This window comes from Phalaenopsis equestris, unplaced genomic scaffold (assembly GCF_001263595.1).
Source record: "Phalaenopsis equestris unplaced genomic scaffold, ASM126359v1 Scaffold220732, whole genome shotgun sequence".
In the NCBI taxonomy this organism is placed as follows: domain Eukaryota; kingdom Viridiplantae; phylum Streptophyta; class Magnoliopsida; order Asparagales; family Orchidaceae; genus Phalaenopsis; species Phalaenopsis equestris.
The window spans coordinates 24,926-42,651 of NW_018238992.1; the positions used below are offsets into that span (position 1 = coordinate 24,926).

At 32.8% G+C, this 17,726-nt stretch overlaps 1 protein-coding gene across 1 annotated transcript; it reads left to right on the forward strand.

Annotated features, from left to right (window-relative positions):
- Positions 1–2,970: 2,970 nt before the first annotated feature.
- LOC110037543 (ferredoxin--NADP reductase, leaf-type isozyme, chloroplastic-like) lies at positions 2,971–7,913 on the forward strand. Its single transcript, XM_020742214.1, has 8 exons — positions 2,971–3,457; positions 3,565–3,698; positions 3,787–3,865; positions 3,962–4,053; positions 4,191–4,268; positions 6,244–6,306; positions 6,614–6,848; positions 7,636–7,913. Exons 1-8 carry the CDS (start codon positions 3,109–3,111, stop codon positions 7,701–7,703), a joined length of 1,098 nt encoding a protein of 365 aa, XP_020597873.1. The 5' UTR covers positions 2,971–3,108; the 3' UTR covers positions 7,704–7,913.
- Positions 7,914–17,726: the final 9,813 nt, after the last annotated feature.

The following is a 17,726-nucleotide window of genomic DNA, read 5'->3' on the forward strand; positions in this document are numbered from 1 at the left end:
TTTTCTCTAATACATTTAAACAATTTAATCTCCTATGAGAAGCAAGTTCTTAAACTAATACATTGCCATTAAAAATATTTACAATTCATAGAATTATTTTTAATATTTTATTAAGTATCAATTCTTTTGAGTAAAGAAAATAAGACTAATGGATGAAGATGTCATCTTTATTTGTAAAAAAAAATTAAAATGTTTTTTATGATTGATGTGAAATATAATAAAAACAACATCATAATTTCAACATAAGTATATCCTAAATTAAAATTTTCTAAAAGTGTAATGAATTTTTTGGAAGAAATATATAGACACACACACTTAATGAACAAAAAAGATCAATATAAATTTCAAATATTAGTATTAAAAAAAGAAAAAAAAATCACTCCAAATTGATAAAATCAACATAATTCATATGTTTTTGGCATTTTTTGGACTTTCTACATCATCATTTTTATATTGGTACACTAAGGATGTTTTCCAATCATTGTCTCTTGAAAGAGCTACAACAAAATTTAAGGGTAATTACTATCATATTGGGGGAAATTTGGAAAGGAAAATTCTCTCAGCTCAAGTGCCTAAGCTTCAATTATTCTAAAGGGAGATAGTCAACCCCATTGGAAAAAAAAATTATCTTCATTTATGAAAAAGTTAGTATAAAATTCAATAAACATGTAACATCTTAATTTTAATATTAGTAATCCTTGCATTAAAATTTTTCATAGATCAAAATGCTAGAGTTTTGAAATATAAGTCTTAGAAAAAAACACTTTGGTACACATAAACATTCAAAAAAAAAAACAAATCTAAATTTTAAGTAAAATTATTAAAAAATCAAGACAATAGTGCCAAAAAGAGAAAATTAACAAACTGAATAAGTATCTAGCATTTTTTGGGAAATATTTCTACATAATAATTTCTATATTATTACACCAAGATTGTGACATTACATCTACATCAAATTTTGAGTGTAATTAATGACCCATTAAGGAAATTAGAACTTTAAAATGGAGGGAACATTGCTCATATTAGGTTCCTGAATTCAATCCATCTATATGGAGATAATTTAAATTGATTGAAGATGAAGATTAAAGCTCTGTCGAGAGATGAAACTAAATTTATATCACTATAATTCCACCAATGTTTTAGGGTTTGATGCCTTTTCCATATAAGTGTTAAAGCCAGTTAAGAGAAATGTACATCATCGATGCAAAATAATATCAAGCCCCTATATCGATGAGTATTAGAGTCTGTGAAAGGAGAATTATTCACCACCTATATATGATAGTGTTGAATCTCCTCTTAAAAAAGAATAGAAGCTCGTGAAAGGGGATTTATAAGGTGTAAGTTTCCGCCTCCCCCCATTAAAGTATGCATACTTAAAGAGAGAAGAGTGAGTCAAAAATCTTTTCTATAAGTTTTAGTAATTTTTTTGTAAAATATTTGATATTATTTAGTCATAACTTGTAGTTAATTCGATAAAAAAAATATTTTTTATTTGATAAGAAGAATGTTAATGTAGAATGAAAACTTATAAGTCTAAATCTTAACTTAAATTATTTACATATATATTTCACTAATTGTTTAGATGAGATGTTTGATTAAACATTTTTTCAAGAAAATATATAAAAAATAAAATTAAAAATAAAAAATACCTAAATAAGCATTTAGAAGCACACTAAAAATAGTTTTGGTTGTTAAATTGGTAATGAAATTCTCTTAAGGTGAAAGCACATCACCAATTTTTCTATCCTTAAAGTTATCATCATATGTGATCCATTAATTGAGGCAACATGGATTCTAAGCTTGAAAGAATTAATTTCTTGAAGAACATCCTTAATCATGACTACAATGTTGGCTTTGGTGTGACTCATAACAATGTAGGAAGTGGTCATTTTAAAAAAGGTTGGCTATGCTTCTCAAACCACAAATTCATTGAACTTGTTTGCGTGAGCTTTAAGCTATATCAATCCTCCTAGTTCTACTCCACTAACATAATAAAAAAAAGGCACACTTATATTCCTAAATCACTTATCATAGTTATTATTAATCTATTCCTATGGAACAATTGTAATAAATAGTTTGTGATTATAAAAATATGTCATTATGGGCATTGATGGTCAATATGTTATTGGTATTTAGTAGGTGGTTAGTTTTTCTTACAAATCTTTATAAGCTTGCATATACTCTCTCTTTTGGTGTATCATATAATCATTGAATAAATAAATTATCCCATTCCTTCATGTTCTCCTCTCCTACCTTCACCTTCCCAATCTCTCATTTTTGTAGAGTTGTTAGGCACCTCAAATTGCCATTTAAACTTTTTGTTCATAACCAATCAATACAAACCCAATACAAGCTTCAATATAATGAAAGAAAATAAATTTGAGGTTTTTTCAAGCCCACAAATTTTAAGAATGGGGAGATGTACAGTATAAGAGAATGAGACTAATTCATTTTTTTCATTGATTATTAATATTCCTTACAATTAGAGTATTTTTATAATTATAAAAAATTTCTAGGATCCTAACTATATATTAACCTATAACACAACTATCTATTACAATTAGTATAACCAGCATTAACTACTAAATTAAACAATCTATCAAAGAATTATCCTTTTCACCTTGAGTGGTTGTTTAAGAGAACCTCCATAAAAATGATTTATAAGACAACAAGATTCTTTAATACATTACAAATAAGTAGACCTCAACCAAGATCCTAATGGCAACATTAATTGAATGAGTTTAATTGGCTATATTCAAATCAACTGAAATTATTAGGTAAACATAACTCTCATGTTATTGTGTGTTGGTTGGCCCTTATAGTTTTTATCTGACACTCAAATTATGAGATCTTTACTAATAACATATAAAACTTATATGCTCTCCTATTTTTAGAGCAACAAATACTTTGGCTAACTAGAGCCAACCTGATCTGTTGTCACTCAAATCTTTGTAAGCGATAAACCACCACCTCTTAGTTACTCAAATATCCACCACACATTGAAATCTCCCAATCCTCTACCGCTTCCCCCTCTTCTTCTAACACCAAGCCTTTTCCCTCTCCTCCGACTCTCCTCACTCCTTCAAGCTCTCACAAGCAGCAGAGCAAATGGCTTCTGCTTCAGTAACCGCCGTTGTCTCTCTCCCCTCCTCTAAATCCTCCTCCATTCCTCCCTCCGCTCGAATTTCAATCTCACCGTGCGAAAGAATCCACTTTCACAGAGCAAGATTCCACCTTTCTTCTTCCCAGACTACCAGCAGATTGATATCTGTCAGAGCTCAAGTAACCACTGAAGCTCCTGCAACGATTGAGAAGGTCTCAAAGAAGGATGAGGAGGGAGTCATCACCAACAAGTTCAAGCCCAAGACGCCGTACATTGGCCGTTGTCTCCTCAACACCAGGATCACCGGCGACGATGCTCCTGGAGAAACCTGGCACATGGTCTTCAGCACCGAAGGTACCCCTTTTCTCCTTCCGCACCTTTCTTACTGTTAAAAATGGCTTTTTGCTTAAGATTTTTTACGAATAACTCTATCCAGATTTTGATTGTCTTTCTTCTTGTAGGGGAGATTCCCTATAGAGAAGGGCAGTCAGTTGGTGTCATCGCCGAAGGAGTTGATAAAAATGGGAAGCCTCATAAACTGAGGTTGTATTCTATTGCTAGCAGTGCTATTGGGGATTTTGGTGATTCCAAAACAGTGAGATTTTGGACGTTGGCTCTCTTTGCTCTTGAGATAATTTAGTTTTGGTAATGGCTTTAGCGGATGAAATGAATCAACGTTGCAGGTTTCTCTTTGTGTAAAGAGGGTAGTTTACACCAATGATCAAGGGGAGATTGTTAAAGGAGTGTGCTCTAATTTCTTATGTGAGATTCTTAACTTTTTGAAAGGAAATTTGGAATCTGTTATATAGTAGAAAGATTGTAAATTTGTTGACGCCATTATTTTCTTCTGTGATTAAGGTGATTTGAAGCCTGGGGATCCTGTTAAGCTCACAGGGCCGGTTGGGAAAGAGATGCTGATGCCTAAGGATCCCAATGCTACTGTTATAATGGTGATTTTTAGAATTTATATTTGGATTTTTTTTTTTTTTTTTTTTTTTTTTTTTGTTTTTTTTTTTTTGAGTGGTTTGATTATTCTGAGCAATTCTGTAGAAGTTTTCTGAAAACTTTGGTTTTAACATTATTGCAGCTTGGAACTGGAACTGGAATTGCTCCTTTCCGTGGATTCTTGTGGAAAATGTTCTTTGAGAAGCATGAGGATTACAAGGTATGTTGATTCCATAACAATGGGTTTTTGAAGGTAGACAATTATTTGATCAACCATTGGGAGGAAGTGTAGACCAAGGTGGCTAACGAAGGGTAATTTTATAGGCCGATTTTGAAATTTATTTTCAACCCAAAAGCTTATGGCTATGGAAGAGGGTCAACCACAAGTGTTTTTACACATATATGTTTCAACTATCTGATATCACACTAAACTCAATACTCTTACATACTTCAATAAAAATGATAATTATATTAATTATTAGAGCACTAATATATTTTTATGAAATAATATATGTGAGTTCATAAGAAACTAACTCAGTTGGTGATGGCATGGCACATGTTATAAGCCTGAGAGGCTGAAAATAATGATAGGATATTATATTATAGTAACTGTAAATAATGTATAAAAAATAAGATCTTTTTAATAATAAAAATCCTTTACTAGCTACCATCATGTAAGTAGTGTACACACAAAATTATCCATGTAAGTCAACAATTATTTTGCTCAAATGTAAAAAACATCCACTTACAAGCATGCTACATTGATACTTCTATCAATAATTTACTAGTAATTTATTTTTTAATTAATAAATTATCAAACTCAATTTTATTTTAATATTGTTTATGATTCATATGAGTAATTATTATTTCTTAATAATCAAAATGATGTATATAAAATTTTCTAGTATTTCCGTATTTATGCAGCAAGTATTATGACAAAAGCTATTATCACTTGATATCATTATGATCATATGAAATACTATAAATATGTAAAGCATATATCACAATACACTATCAATAATTAAAATATATAAACAAGTAGCAAAGAATATACCCCTAATAAGGAATATTATGTTTATCACTTATTAAAGATTCATCTATCGACAGAGATCACGAGTAGATGAGCATTTCGATCATGATGCTAATCTTTTTTATTCAAATACTCGATGTTTCGTAGCTATCAGTTTAAAAGAAATAATCATCATTCAGTATATTGCCCAATAAATAATTTAGACATCTTTTAGAAATTGAGGTTCTAAACATTTTTAGAGTTTATTCATTATAATCAATTCCAAACACCAGCGAATCATTTAATACTTTGTATATCAATTAAATCTACAAATGCTATATGAAATACTCAATATCATGCTAAAATTTAATTCTTAGAAAATCCTTTCTTCCTTTCAATTGCATAATAATTATTTAAATTAATTCTAATACTCTAACTAAATACATATAATTTTTACTATAGAAATCTCAACATACGTTCTCTCTTTACCTTAAATGGATGCATTCTCAATTCTTATGTATTTACATATCTCTAACATCTCAACTTTTATTTTTTACTTTACACCACCCAAATTATTTATATCATATAGAAAATACCACTATTTTGACTTTGAAAAAGTGAAATAAACCTTTTCATGCATAGGTAAAGTAGCATATATGTAAAAATTGAATTTTTGTTAGGTATGTAAATTTATAGGAATTGAGTGTTATGTGTGTAATTCTTTCTTTTTTTTGGGAAATTTACATACTTAGCACATAATTCTTATGTCTTTACATATCTCACACCTAAACTTACATATTTATATGCATAGCACTTTGGTTCTTCAAACTTATGCATGAAAAGGTGTATTTCACTTTTGAGAGTGGTACAATTACTATTTTTTATGTACTATTAAATTTGAGTGTTGTGCGTAAATATGAAAGTCTAAAAGTCTAGGCTTGAGATGTGTAAATACATATGAATTGTCTGCTACATATCTAAATGCCCTTTTTTTTTTTTAACATGGCATAGTAAACTAGTAGGAGCCATGGAGTTCTCTTTAGCAACAGTTTTAAGCTCTGTTTCTCTAAAATCTCAAAAAATTCTAAAACTCTACATGTTTAGTAGCTATGAAGTTAATGCTAACGCTTTATTGATGTGTCACAACTTGCTCGAGTAATTTAAGCCTCTTAAACTTGAAATGCAGTTCAATGGCCTAGCATGGCTCTTCTTGGGAGTTCCCACTAGCTCCTCCTTGCTCTACAAAGAGGTAACCTCCATCACCATTTCTTTTAGGAGGATTTACATACATACCACCCAATTCTCATTTATTTACATATCTAACACCTAACCATCAATTTTTACATATATGCCGCCTTATTTATAGATGAAAAAGTTAAAATAGTATTATTTTTTGTGTGAAATGAAATATTTGGGTAGTATAACAGTAAAAATAGAGCTTCGGAATTAAATATGTAAATACATAGAAATTGGATGGTATGTATGTAAATGCCTCCCTTCCTCATTAAAGTAAACCATTCTTGTGCTTGAAGACATATTTATCTTCTTATTTACAGGAGTTTGAGAAAATGAAAGAGAAGGCTGCTGATAATTTCAGACTGGACTTCGCAGTGAGCAGAGAGCAGACTAATGCCAAGGGAGAGAAGATGTACATCCAAACACGCATGGCTGAATATGCAGAGGAACTGTGGAAGCTTCTCAAGAAAGATAACACCTTTGTTTATATGTGTGGATTGAAAGGCATGGAGAAGGGTATTGATGATATCATGTCCACTTTGGCTGCTAAGGAAGGTGAGACAATACATATATTAACGTTAAAATCCAAAATAGTTTCTTATTTTTAGTTATTTCACGTAAAATGACGCATTTTTAGAATCAACAAGTTAATATTCTGACTGCTGTTATATTTGACTTTTAGGTATATGAGCACTCTTTATGCATAAAAAAAGGCCTAATAGAATCAACCCAAAATTGCATATTCGTTCGTTAAGGGCCCGTTTGGGGCAGCTTATAAGTACGGGCGGCGTTTTCTTAGAAGACACGTTTCGGCAGGTTATCCGAAAATGCGGTTGGGTTTTAACACTAAATGCAGGCGCGGGTCGAACCCCGCGGGCCGCGTTTCCAGTTAAGCTGTTTATCTGGATAAGCACAAGCTGTCCCAAACGCACCCAAGTGATGGGCTCCGGATTTGATCCTATTAACTCAATCTCACAGCTATCACCACAAATCCCCCAAAAATATTTTCCGGGAATTTACATATGTACCACCCAATTCCTATTTATTTACATAACTTTGCTTTTTCAAATTTATACCACCCAAATCCTTAATGTCACATAAAAATTATCACTTAAATACATATTTTTCTGCACATGTAAGGTGGCATATATGTAAAAATTAATATTTAGATTGTAGATATGTAAATACATAAGAATTGAGTGGTGTACATGTAAATCTTCCTTGTTCCATACAGGCCCCATAGAACTAGAATCAGCAAGTTGCATATAAATCTATCTTAGATTATAACATTTTATGAAAACATAATATGGTTTCATATGCTAACATGAAGCTTCAACTGCAGGTATTGAATGGATTGAGTACAAAAAGGAGCTTAAGAGGAACGAGCAGTGGAATGTTGAGGTGTATTAGTGCTTTCTTCTTTCATTTTCTAATGGAAGTTCGCTTGTGTAAATAGTTAACTTGTTCTGTGTATTGTGTTACATAATTGTTTTGTTGCAAGGCAGCTTATTATTGCTGTTATTTCTCAAGTTTTTATAGCAATAGAGGTGGAATAATGTAACGTGGCCATGAACAGTACCTTGCAACTCAAAACTAAATTCCAGTATCCCATTTTTCTCATATTGTGATGCTAATGAAGGATGCAAAGAGAATTTCTTTTCTGGCAATGTTTTTGATGCAAAAAAAGGGGGGAAATTTACATGCATACCACACAATTCTTATGTGTTTACATATCAACCATCTAGAGTTATATTTATATTTATAACACTTTAGTGTGATAAATCTATGCATAAAAATGAGTATTTTATTTTTAAAATGTAGATAGTAATATTTTTGATGTGGTATTATCGATTTAAGTGGTATGCATGTAAATACTAAAAGTTGTGTAACTTCTCACGCACACACTATATAGATTATATATATATCTATATATATATAATTTGCAGGCAAGTGCACAATACCCTTAAATGTAGGTGCACAACAATAAAACCTTGTAGGGAGCTAAGAATATGTTAGTAGTCATTGACTGTGTCATGATTTAGTGACTCCCTAATTTTGTTTCCATTTGCATTTTGCCTCCAAAAAGGCTGTCCCTAAATTATTTTGGGAATGTTTTTATATTTGAAAAATGTGCCAAATGCTGGTTTGCTCTATCACACGGAGGAAAAAGTTCCAAAAGAATATACAATTAATAAGAAATTTATTTTTCTCATATGATAATATGATTGATGAATAATCGATCAACTATTATATTATACTCAATTTAAAGGAAATTTTGAAGTGTGGGCTCCGAAAATTCGAGTGCCCCAGCCTCCGTTGAAAAGAAAGCACATATGATATGAGAATGAAGGGGGTTTATCATAAGGTGTAGGGTTAAATTTTCAGAAGGCGGATGAGATAGCATATTAGACATTGCCTAGAGATTTCACCCTCATTTTGCAAGGACTTTAATATATTGGGGTTCGAGATTTCTCATATGCACAAGCCCCTATAGTTAAAACTTAGTATATAGTAGCAACAAATTATCTCATGGTTCTGTTATCCCGGGTTGTCATGGTTCATGATCTACTTAATCAGTAGAGATAGTCAACCCAACCTGTTAGAATGGTCACTATAAGCAACCATGGGTGGGGTTAATAAATATAAAATAACCTTATAAACAAAGGGTGAATGTTTGTCCAAGGGACTAATCTAAGTCTACCTTAGCTTGCCTTGAGTTTCTTGCTCTATCAAATATATTCTATGATTCATAAGTTACAGGTGCAAATTATCATTTGGGAATATACAAATTATAGTCGATATCATAATATGAGAGTGTCATTTGGCGGTAAACCACCGGATCAGAGGACTCTGGTCATTATCTCTTCTTTATGGTGTCATTTGGCGACAAGACCACACAGGTTAAGAACTCAGGCCACATCCTTATTAGCATAGTTGTTTTAAGTTTGAATTTAGTAGCATACTTAATATGACATTGATTCTTTGTGAGCTTTCGTCAACATTAAATTTGTTCACCTCGACAAACGATTACAGATAGTGAATGAATTTTGTTTTATGCGTGGAGTGATAGAATTTTCTTTGATTATTCTATAGATATTATAATTATATATTTTTTTTATTTTTATAAATGAATCCCTCCAATTAAGATGTGCAATGATTATGATCATAATCAGAGAATAATATCTTTGAACCCTCTCGACTATATCTCGCTCACAGAGGATCGGGTTTATGATTTATATTAGTTGAATTTATTTGAATTTTCTTTAGAGCTTAAAATTGAGAATATATCCCTCCAGTTTAAATCTACAACCAACTTGGTCACATCAGGGAATAAATTATTATTTAATTATAATTAATTGTTTTTGTCTTGTTGACTCCAATTTTCGTAAGGAAGAGGATTAGACGAACATGTGTGGAGTTCAATCTTGTCAACTTCACTCCTAATTAGAAGGAGCATCATACTAACTCAACGGTGGCTCAATCTTGTCAACTTGGATCCCTGTAGGGATGAGGGTCTGATTGACCGAAGTGGGATTTACAACCTCTATAGATAGGAGTGTATGTTGCCCATGTAACATTCTCAGCCCACTCGAGCAAATATTTAACAAACTAGTCGGAGCACATTTAAGAAATTTAGACTTATTTTTTTAAGTTGATTTTAGAAAATGTGCATGTCTTTTAAGATGAATTATTATTAGCTTTAGTTTTTATTTAACCCACACAATATTCTCAAATGCATAAGTTTGGAAACTTAAAATTAGCATGGGAGCACATGTAAGTATTTAGTATTTATTGGGTGTGATTTTTAGTGCATTTTTGTGATCTCGGAGTGGCCTTGACATATTTAATAATTTTTAAGGCGGTGTGCTTGACTTGACTCTAATAGCCTCATGCACAAATCTTAAGACACTATCGTTCTTCAAGTTGGTGTACTTGACTCGATGTTAATGGTCCTAGGGAATGTGCAAGCTGAAATGTTGTACAATATTTCAATTTGTCTTATGTTTGCTATTACAAAAGTGGTGCATATCCGATAGTGAAATGCATGATTTTGTCTAATAAAATGTATTTGTCCGCTTGTGAAGTTGAATTGCAAATCTGATTCACTTGTGAGGTTGGGTTACGAATTTGATGGGGATTAAGATGAATCATACTGATTGTGCACATTTGAGTTATCATATTAAGTATGTATTTTGCCACATTTAGCTCCCATTTGAGTATTCAAATAAACCCCACCCCCATGTAATTTCTTTGCATGGTTCTAATAACTTTGATTAGTTGATGGAATGACTCATTTTTATTTACAGGTGAGCTAGTAAGTTTATCATAGGTTTCATTCGAGCAAGATGACGAGTCATCGAGTCTCTTGTAAGTTATTGTTGACTTCACTTTTGATTGAGGTTTAGTTTTTTCTCTTTAGTAGCCTAGGGTCTAGCCATAGGACTTTCCTGTTGATTACTCCTAGAGGACTAGTAGAAAAGGAACTATCATTAAACCCTTCTTTACTCAACTTGAAGTTCTACATATTGGTCCTAACCTCTAGCACTTAATAGGTGGGATCAATATGGAAGAACTCAAGGTGAGTCCCCATAGGACTGCTTGGCCATAGAGCTGACTTTAGGTGTTGGTATGGAGTTGGTTCATTCACTCGCACTCACTTTCACTCACTTTCACTCATAACCCGAAGCACAAACTTTGTTGGCTTTGATCCCTTGATCCTTTGGGAGACTCATGTAGATGGTCCCCTAGACCCACTAGCCTTAGGCAGGGGTTTAGCTAGGATCAATACATAGAGGACCCAAATGGGGATTCCATTGGTGCATAGTTCACATAGAGTGGTTGGCACCCCAATTTTACTAAATTATCCAACTTGACATTTTGCCCTCCACCCTACATCATCTCAAACCATTTGAAACTACTCAAATTGCCCAAAACTACCCAAATTTGCCAAAATTACCAAAATACCCCAAATTTGCCAAAATTACCAAAATACCGCCAAAATTACCAAAATACCCCAAAATTTACCAAAATTACAAAAATTGCCTTGATGGCCCATACTTTTCCAAAACCTCCAAAATCATCTAAATGTCCCCAAAACCAATTTGGACCCTTCAATTGAACCCAATTTGATCAATTTCATTTTGACCAAAACCCCCAAATTGCCTTTAACCCCCAAATTGCCTTTAAAGTTGACCAAAACCCCCAAATTGCCTTTAAAGGCCAAATTTCTCCAAATTCACCCCAAATATCCATCAATTTGGCCCCAATCTTCCCCAATTTAAATTCTAAACTCAAATTCATCATGCCTATGATCATTTAAAACCAAATCCAAACTCAATTGACCTATGCTTTGAGCTCAACTTTGATCCAAACCAAAACCCCTAATTTTGACCATATGACCCAATCTCACCCAATTGAACCCCATAACCAACTCAATTGCCTCAATTTGGAACCCAAAATTTTCCTAACATTCCTAATAATCAAATTGAGCCCTCAATTGCCCTTGTTCAAGCCTCAATTCCACTCAATTTCAACCCAAATTCAAAATCCCCAAATTTGCCCCAATTTAGCTACATGCATGCTCAAATTCCACCAAATTGAATGCCCAAACCCAAAAATTGACACCCAATTGATGTTGAGATCTCTTCATGATATTCCCCTAGATAATTTTCAACCATCAATTTGGACTTAACCCAACTCTAGGCCAACCTAAGCCCAAGTTTTACCCAACACCATCAAAATTCACCAATTGCTAAACAAATGCCAAAATCCCTCAAATTGACCAACCAAATCAATTCAAAATCACCCCAAGTCTTTTCTAAACTCTTCATGACAATTATCTACACCAAATTGATCAATCAATTGGGCTCAATATCATGACTAGTCTAACCCAAACCCAACTTCAAGCCATTTGATCCAAATTGAACCCTTTCACCTAAATTGACCTAGCCATGTCCAAATGACCAAATTAATGACACTACCCCTAGCTCACCTGACTCCTCTAGCACTACCCCTAGATCTGTTGGCCAGCCTAGTAACTGGAAAACACCAGAACCGAGAGCCCCCATGCTTTAACTCAAACCCAATTTCACTCATCCAATGTGTCCAACTCTGATTGGTGTCCAACTCTGATTAACTCTGATTGGTGTTTAGCATTTTGAAGCCCTCCACATAAGCACTTAATTGAACCCAACTTGAAGCCCTGAGCTCCACCCTAATCCCCTCTATTTAAATCACCTTCATCATGACCAACGGAGAGCTAACCAAAATCCTAGGGGAAACTTTGTCAAAATCTCACCAGAGACTCTCCAAGCATTCCTAAGCATGACTCTCCAAGCATTCCTAAGCTCAAGCCAACCATCTTACACCTCTGGTTCCCTCTGTGAGAGTTCAATTTTGAGCTTAAAATCATGCTAAAACCAGGCCATTAATCTACACAACTCCACAGTGAACCAAGCTTTAATTAACTGTGCACATACTATCTTTATAGTGAGAGAAGTTGATTCCACACAAAAGCCCCACTCAAAAAGCCTCTAACCTAGCTCTAGACCAACACCTGAAATTGAGTTTGATCAAAATCATATGTAAACAATTTACCAGGGCTTGAGACTTCATCTGGAGGTTCGTTGGACCCAATCGAAGCTACCACAACCATCTGAATGAGGCATCCCCTCTCAGATAAAGGCATTGAGCTCTAACCCTAGCCCAAGCTTCTTTCGATTCTCCATGTGTAATGGGTTGATTTCATGCTTAATAAATCATATAGATATGTTCGTCTTGAGTAGATGAAGGTTTAAAAACAAACCTCATGAGATTTGGTTGAGTCTAGGTGAAGATCTTAAGGTTTTAGTGTGAACGGTTCTCAGGTTATGTCACTTGAAGATGATGACTGAGAGCCATCCGATCACATGTTTATTTCATGGACGGCTGTGATCGCGTTGGACGAGCAGGAACGAAAAGGCGGGCTGACGAGGCGGCTACATGGTTGGCGGCATCAAATGGCGGAGCACCGCGTGGAGACTTCAGAACGGACGAGGTTGAGGTGGCGCCACGTGGATAAGTAGATAAATGGGGGATTTTTTATTTATTTTAATGCCTGATCTTTGAAAAATCATAACTTTGCATAGAAAAATCATAAAATTAAAAGAAAAATATCCACTTGCTCAGTGAATAGAGGAGAATAATGTGGAACAAAAAAAATTATTTGCTACGTGTGTGATTTTTTATTTATTAAATACTCTCTGAGGTATTTTAATTCACCATGATTAAATATTAATCACCATGGCTTGAAGTTTTTAGCTTTGATTTCTCATGATATAGAGCACCTCCTCTGATTTTTCCAAAGTCAGAGAGCACCTCTATGCTTCTAACCATAATTTTAAGCCTAAGTGGCTATTTTGAATTTATTTAATCATATATATTAAAATATTCGTCAGAAAATTATGAGATTATTTTTTTTAGGTTTCGTATGGTTAGAGGACCTTAGGAAAATTATTTTGATGATTTGAATAATTTTGTATATTTCTGTTATTAATTAAACATTTTTACCTTGTATTAATTTATTTAAATTAAATATAAATAAAAAATTAACAAAATTGATTTTACATTGTTTATAAAAATCATTTCAACTCACTGTAAAAATTTCAAATTCATTTTAGTTGATTTAGTTATTAAAGTGGATTTTGTAAGTAAAAATGGTATTTTTGCATAAAATAATTTATATTAAATTAAATGAGCTTGGGAATATTATGAAAAATAGGTTTCCGAGTTCCTTGTGATTAGAGGCATTTAATAAAAGTAAAACTTATTTTTGTGAAAATATTTTATTTTTAAAGTATATTTTGAATTAAAAATAATTAAAATAATCAAAATGTTGAAAAATACAAAAAATAATTCAAAATGTGTCCAATTGTTCCCTGATCACTTAGGACACCTTAAAACATTTTTTTCTTGATTTTACTAAATTAAAAATAAATTTCTAAAGGCCTAAAATGTATTGTTCTTATTTTCCATTAAAATAATTATAATAAATTCAAAATAAATCATAAATATAATATAAAATTTGTTCCTCTCAGTTTCTTGGACTTATGAAGGTTTAATAAAAATTTAAAGGTGATTTTTGAAGATTAAAACATATTTTTTGTATTTAAATTATCATTAAAAATGACTTTTAAATAATTATAATAATTACAATATTATTAAAAAAATCATGAAATTTTGTCTAAGTATTCTTCTGACCTAGGAAAACCTCCAATATTTTTTCCATAAATTAAAACTTCACTTTGATTAATTAAATAAATTAACATTGAAAAATTTTATTTTTGAGTTAAAATAATTATTTTAAATTAAATCAAATTTTGAAAAATTATACTCTCCTCCCTGATAATTGAATTGATCCATGGATGGGATACTCATAGATTTTCAAGGCCATTTGAATTTTGCTTGAAGAATTATAAGATGAAAGGCCCAAAGGGCAAACTGGTAATTTTAGACTGGTAATTTTAGATTTTAATTTTAGATTTTGGTGTCTTAATCAAAATTTAGGATTAACTATTTGGGATGGGTAATTTTGATCCTTAACGAATGCATTGGATGATTGGAATACAATGGGTTAAAGGTAGAAACTCGCTTACTACCTTTCACAATATCAACAAAATCATAATTTTCCTAATCTTCATGACTTGAAAGTCAATTAAGATCAAATGATTCTTAAGTGATGGGGTTATGCTAGAAAGATAATAATTCACTAGTCTTAAGCTTAAAATTGATGATGATTTGATCTTTCAATAAGAATACTGTCACTTAAACCAAGATTTTAGCTACCACCCTTTTCCTCCATTATGATTGTTAAGGGTTTGGTAGTGACCTAAGCTCGATGTCTAAACTCAATTAATTGGATTTAGACTATAACATGATTGGGGATTAACACCTCTTTAAGCACTCCAAGACCATTTGTGATGAGCACCGGAACTTTAATAAATTGGGTCTGCCTTAGGGGCATTCATCCATATAACTCTCAAGTAAAGTGTCAAATTGATTAAGTATCCTATCCTTGAGATAATTGAATTGTCAAGTTTAACTGGCAACGGGGTAGCCACACTCTAAACTTGAATGATTAATAGAGCAATATGATAAGTTCAAAAGATGAACTCAAAATAATTCAAGAGATCTTCAAAGTAGTTCAGGGTCATACCCCCAACACGTTAACCACTTTGAAATCTTTTGGATATTTTGAAGTACAAGTTGAACTTGTCATATTTTTTTCTAGAATCATCCACTAGGAACTTCGGAGGCTCAATAGAATCATACTTTGGAGAAGGTTTAGTGGTTACAGCTTCATCTACTCCTGCAATTTAAATTATTTGCAAAATTGTATACATGTCTTGCAAGTACTAACCTTTCAGGTGGAGGAATTAGAAGAATCGATAGGTACACTTTTAAATTGTTGCATTTACCTTTATTTACTTCTTGCTTCAAACTTGCATGTTAAACAACGATGTCACTTTGCATGCAAACCAAATCACAAAAAAAAATCGCAACTAAATTAAAACGTCTCTATTGGATGATAGGGAATCCCTCGGAGGAGGCAACCAACGGTTGCTAACGAGGTTTCCCACGGTCTAAATGAAAGTACGGAATTCATTAAGTTGAGTTATTATTAAGTTGAGTTTAGTAAATTCATGAAGGAAAATAGTGGTACCAAAATGAAGGAACCATGGGATCCTATCCGGTGTAGCTCTAATCAACTTTAATATGCCCCATAATATTTAAAGAACCATAACCATAGGGACATTTGATTTGACATCATGACTTGACACATTAGAATACTTAAACTTGTGACGATGAGGAGCTTGGAGCTAGCACCGTGGGCAGCACGACCATCTTCAATAGCAAAATCTGCTTTCAACAGCAAAACATGCCTATATCAGCTAAACCATCCTTCTTTAGAATTAAACAACAAGCCATAGGATTTCAAGGTTGTCCGCCTTGTGCGACATAAATACTCAACTTATCTTTAGGATTTTATATAGCTCTGGTATACAATATAAGCCCTAACTTGTCTTAGGATTTCAAGGTTATCGTTCGTCATGACCTAAATCCTCACATCTTCCAAGCTATTTGTGTGATCAATCGTACGACTGAAGCCCTAACTAATAAAATTGGCAGAATGAAACACTTAAATATTTTTCCTCTAAACTGAAGCCAAACTATAGGGTAGCTTGGGAAGTCACCGTTGTTTTCCTTCGGATCTATGACATCCCCTAGTCTCTCTTCCTTTGGAATCCATAAAGTGTTTCAAATTTGAGTCATTTCCCTTTCACACCTCTTTCTCCGATCTCTTTGAAAAGTCCTAATCATTTGACCTCTTTGAAGACAATATCATCTATTTTTTATCGAGAGTTTTGTTAGGTGGCTTCGGTTGTCTAAGATGTAATTAATTATAATGGCTTGCCTTTATAAGAAACTTTTTTGAACCCAGCTTAATATAAACCCTGTTTAATTTTTCATATTAAATAGGAGAACTTGTCGGCCTATAAATATAATGATTTTCGCAGACCAAACGGATGTCATACATTTCTTAGTTTATTTTATCGAGTCTCACCCCCAAGTTTTGTGTTTATCTTTCGGGATAAATATGTGGCTTGAGGTATAGTGCTCTTTCATTTAAACTATGAAAGATATGGAATCAATTTGATTTCATATTTTTCTAAACTTGTGTGTGTGTGTGTGTGTGTGTGTTTGTGTGTGTGTGTGTAAATTAAATGTCCCTCCGAAGCGGGCGACGAGATTTTGATTCCGGCGACTGACAACTTCCAAAAGGCAACTCCCCCTAAAATAGTGCCGACAGCTATACATATACTTTTTATATTCAATTATATCAGTTTTATTTAATAAATTCTATAATAATTTAAGTCTCAATTTTATCATTAATTTGTAGTTTAGAAAATTTATTTTAATTGAATCTTAGCCCAAATAATGAATTTAGTTGTTCTTTATGAGTGATATATTCTGCAGCTTCCTGACATCATCTCTACTTGTAGGACTACATCGGGAGCTGGACATTTCTACACTGCTTAAAAAAATGGTGCATAATAAGTGTCTTTCTGACACTACAGCTGGGGGTCTTCGAAACCCACCACGCTTAGAAAAACATGTATGAGGCTTCGTGTACCAGCATAAAGTAAAAAACACACGTGCACTTAGCCCTTCAACGAAAGTTCTCATTTAGGGTGTTGCTTCAAGAGTACTAAGGCCTTCCTGCTATGCCTTAAAAAACATAAATAGTTAGTGTCTTTCGACATTAAGGCTAGGGGTTCTTTAAAACCCACCATATTTAAATATATGTATATTAGATTTCATGTACCCATATAAAAATAATAAAACACACATACAGAGCCATTTCCAACACGTCAATGCAATGTAGATGGGTAA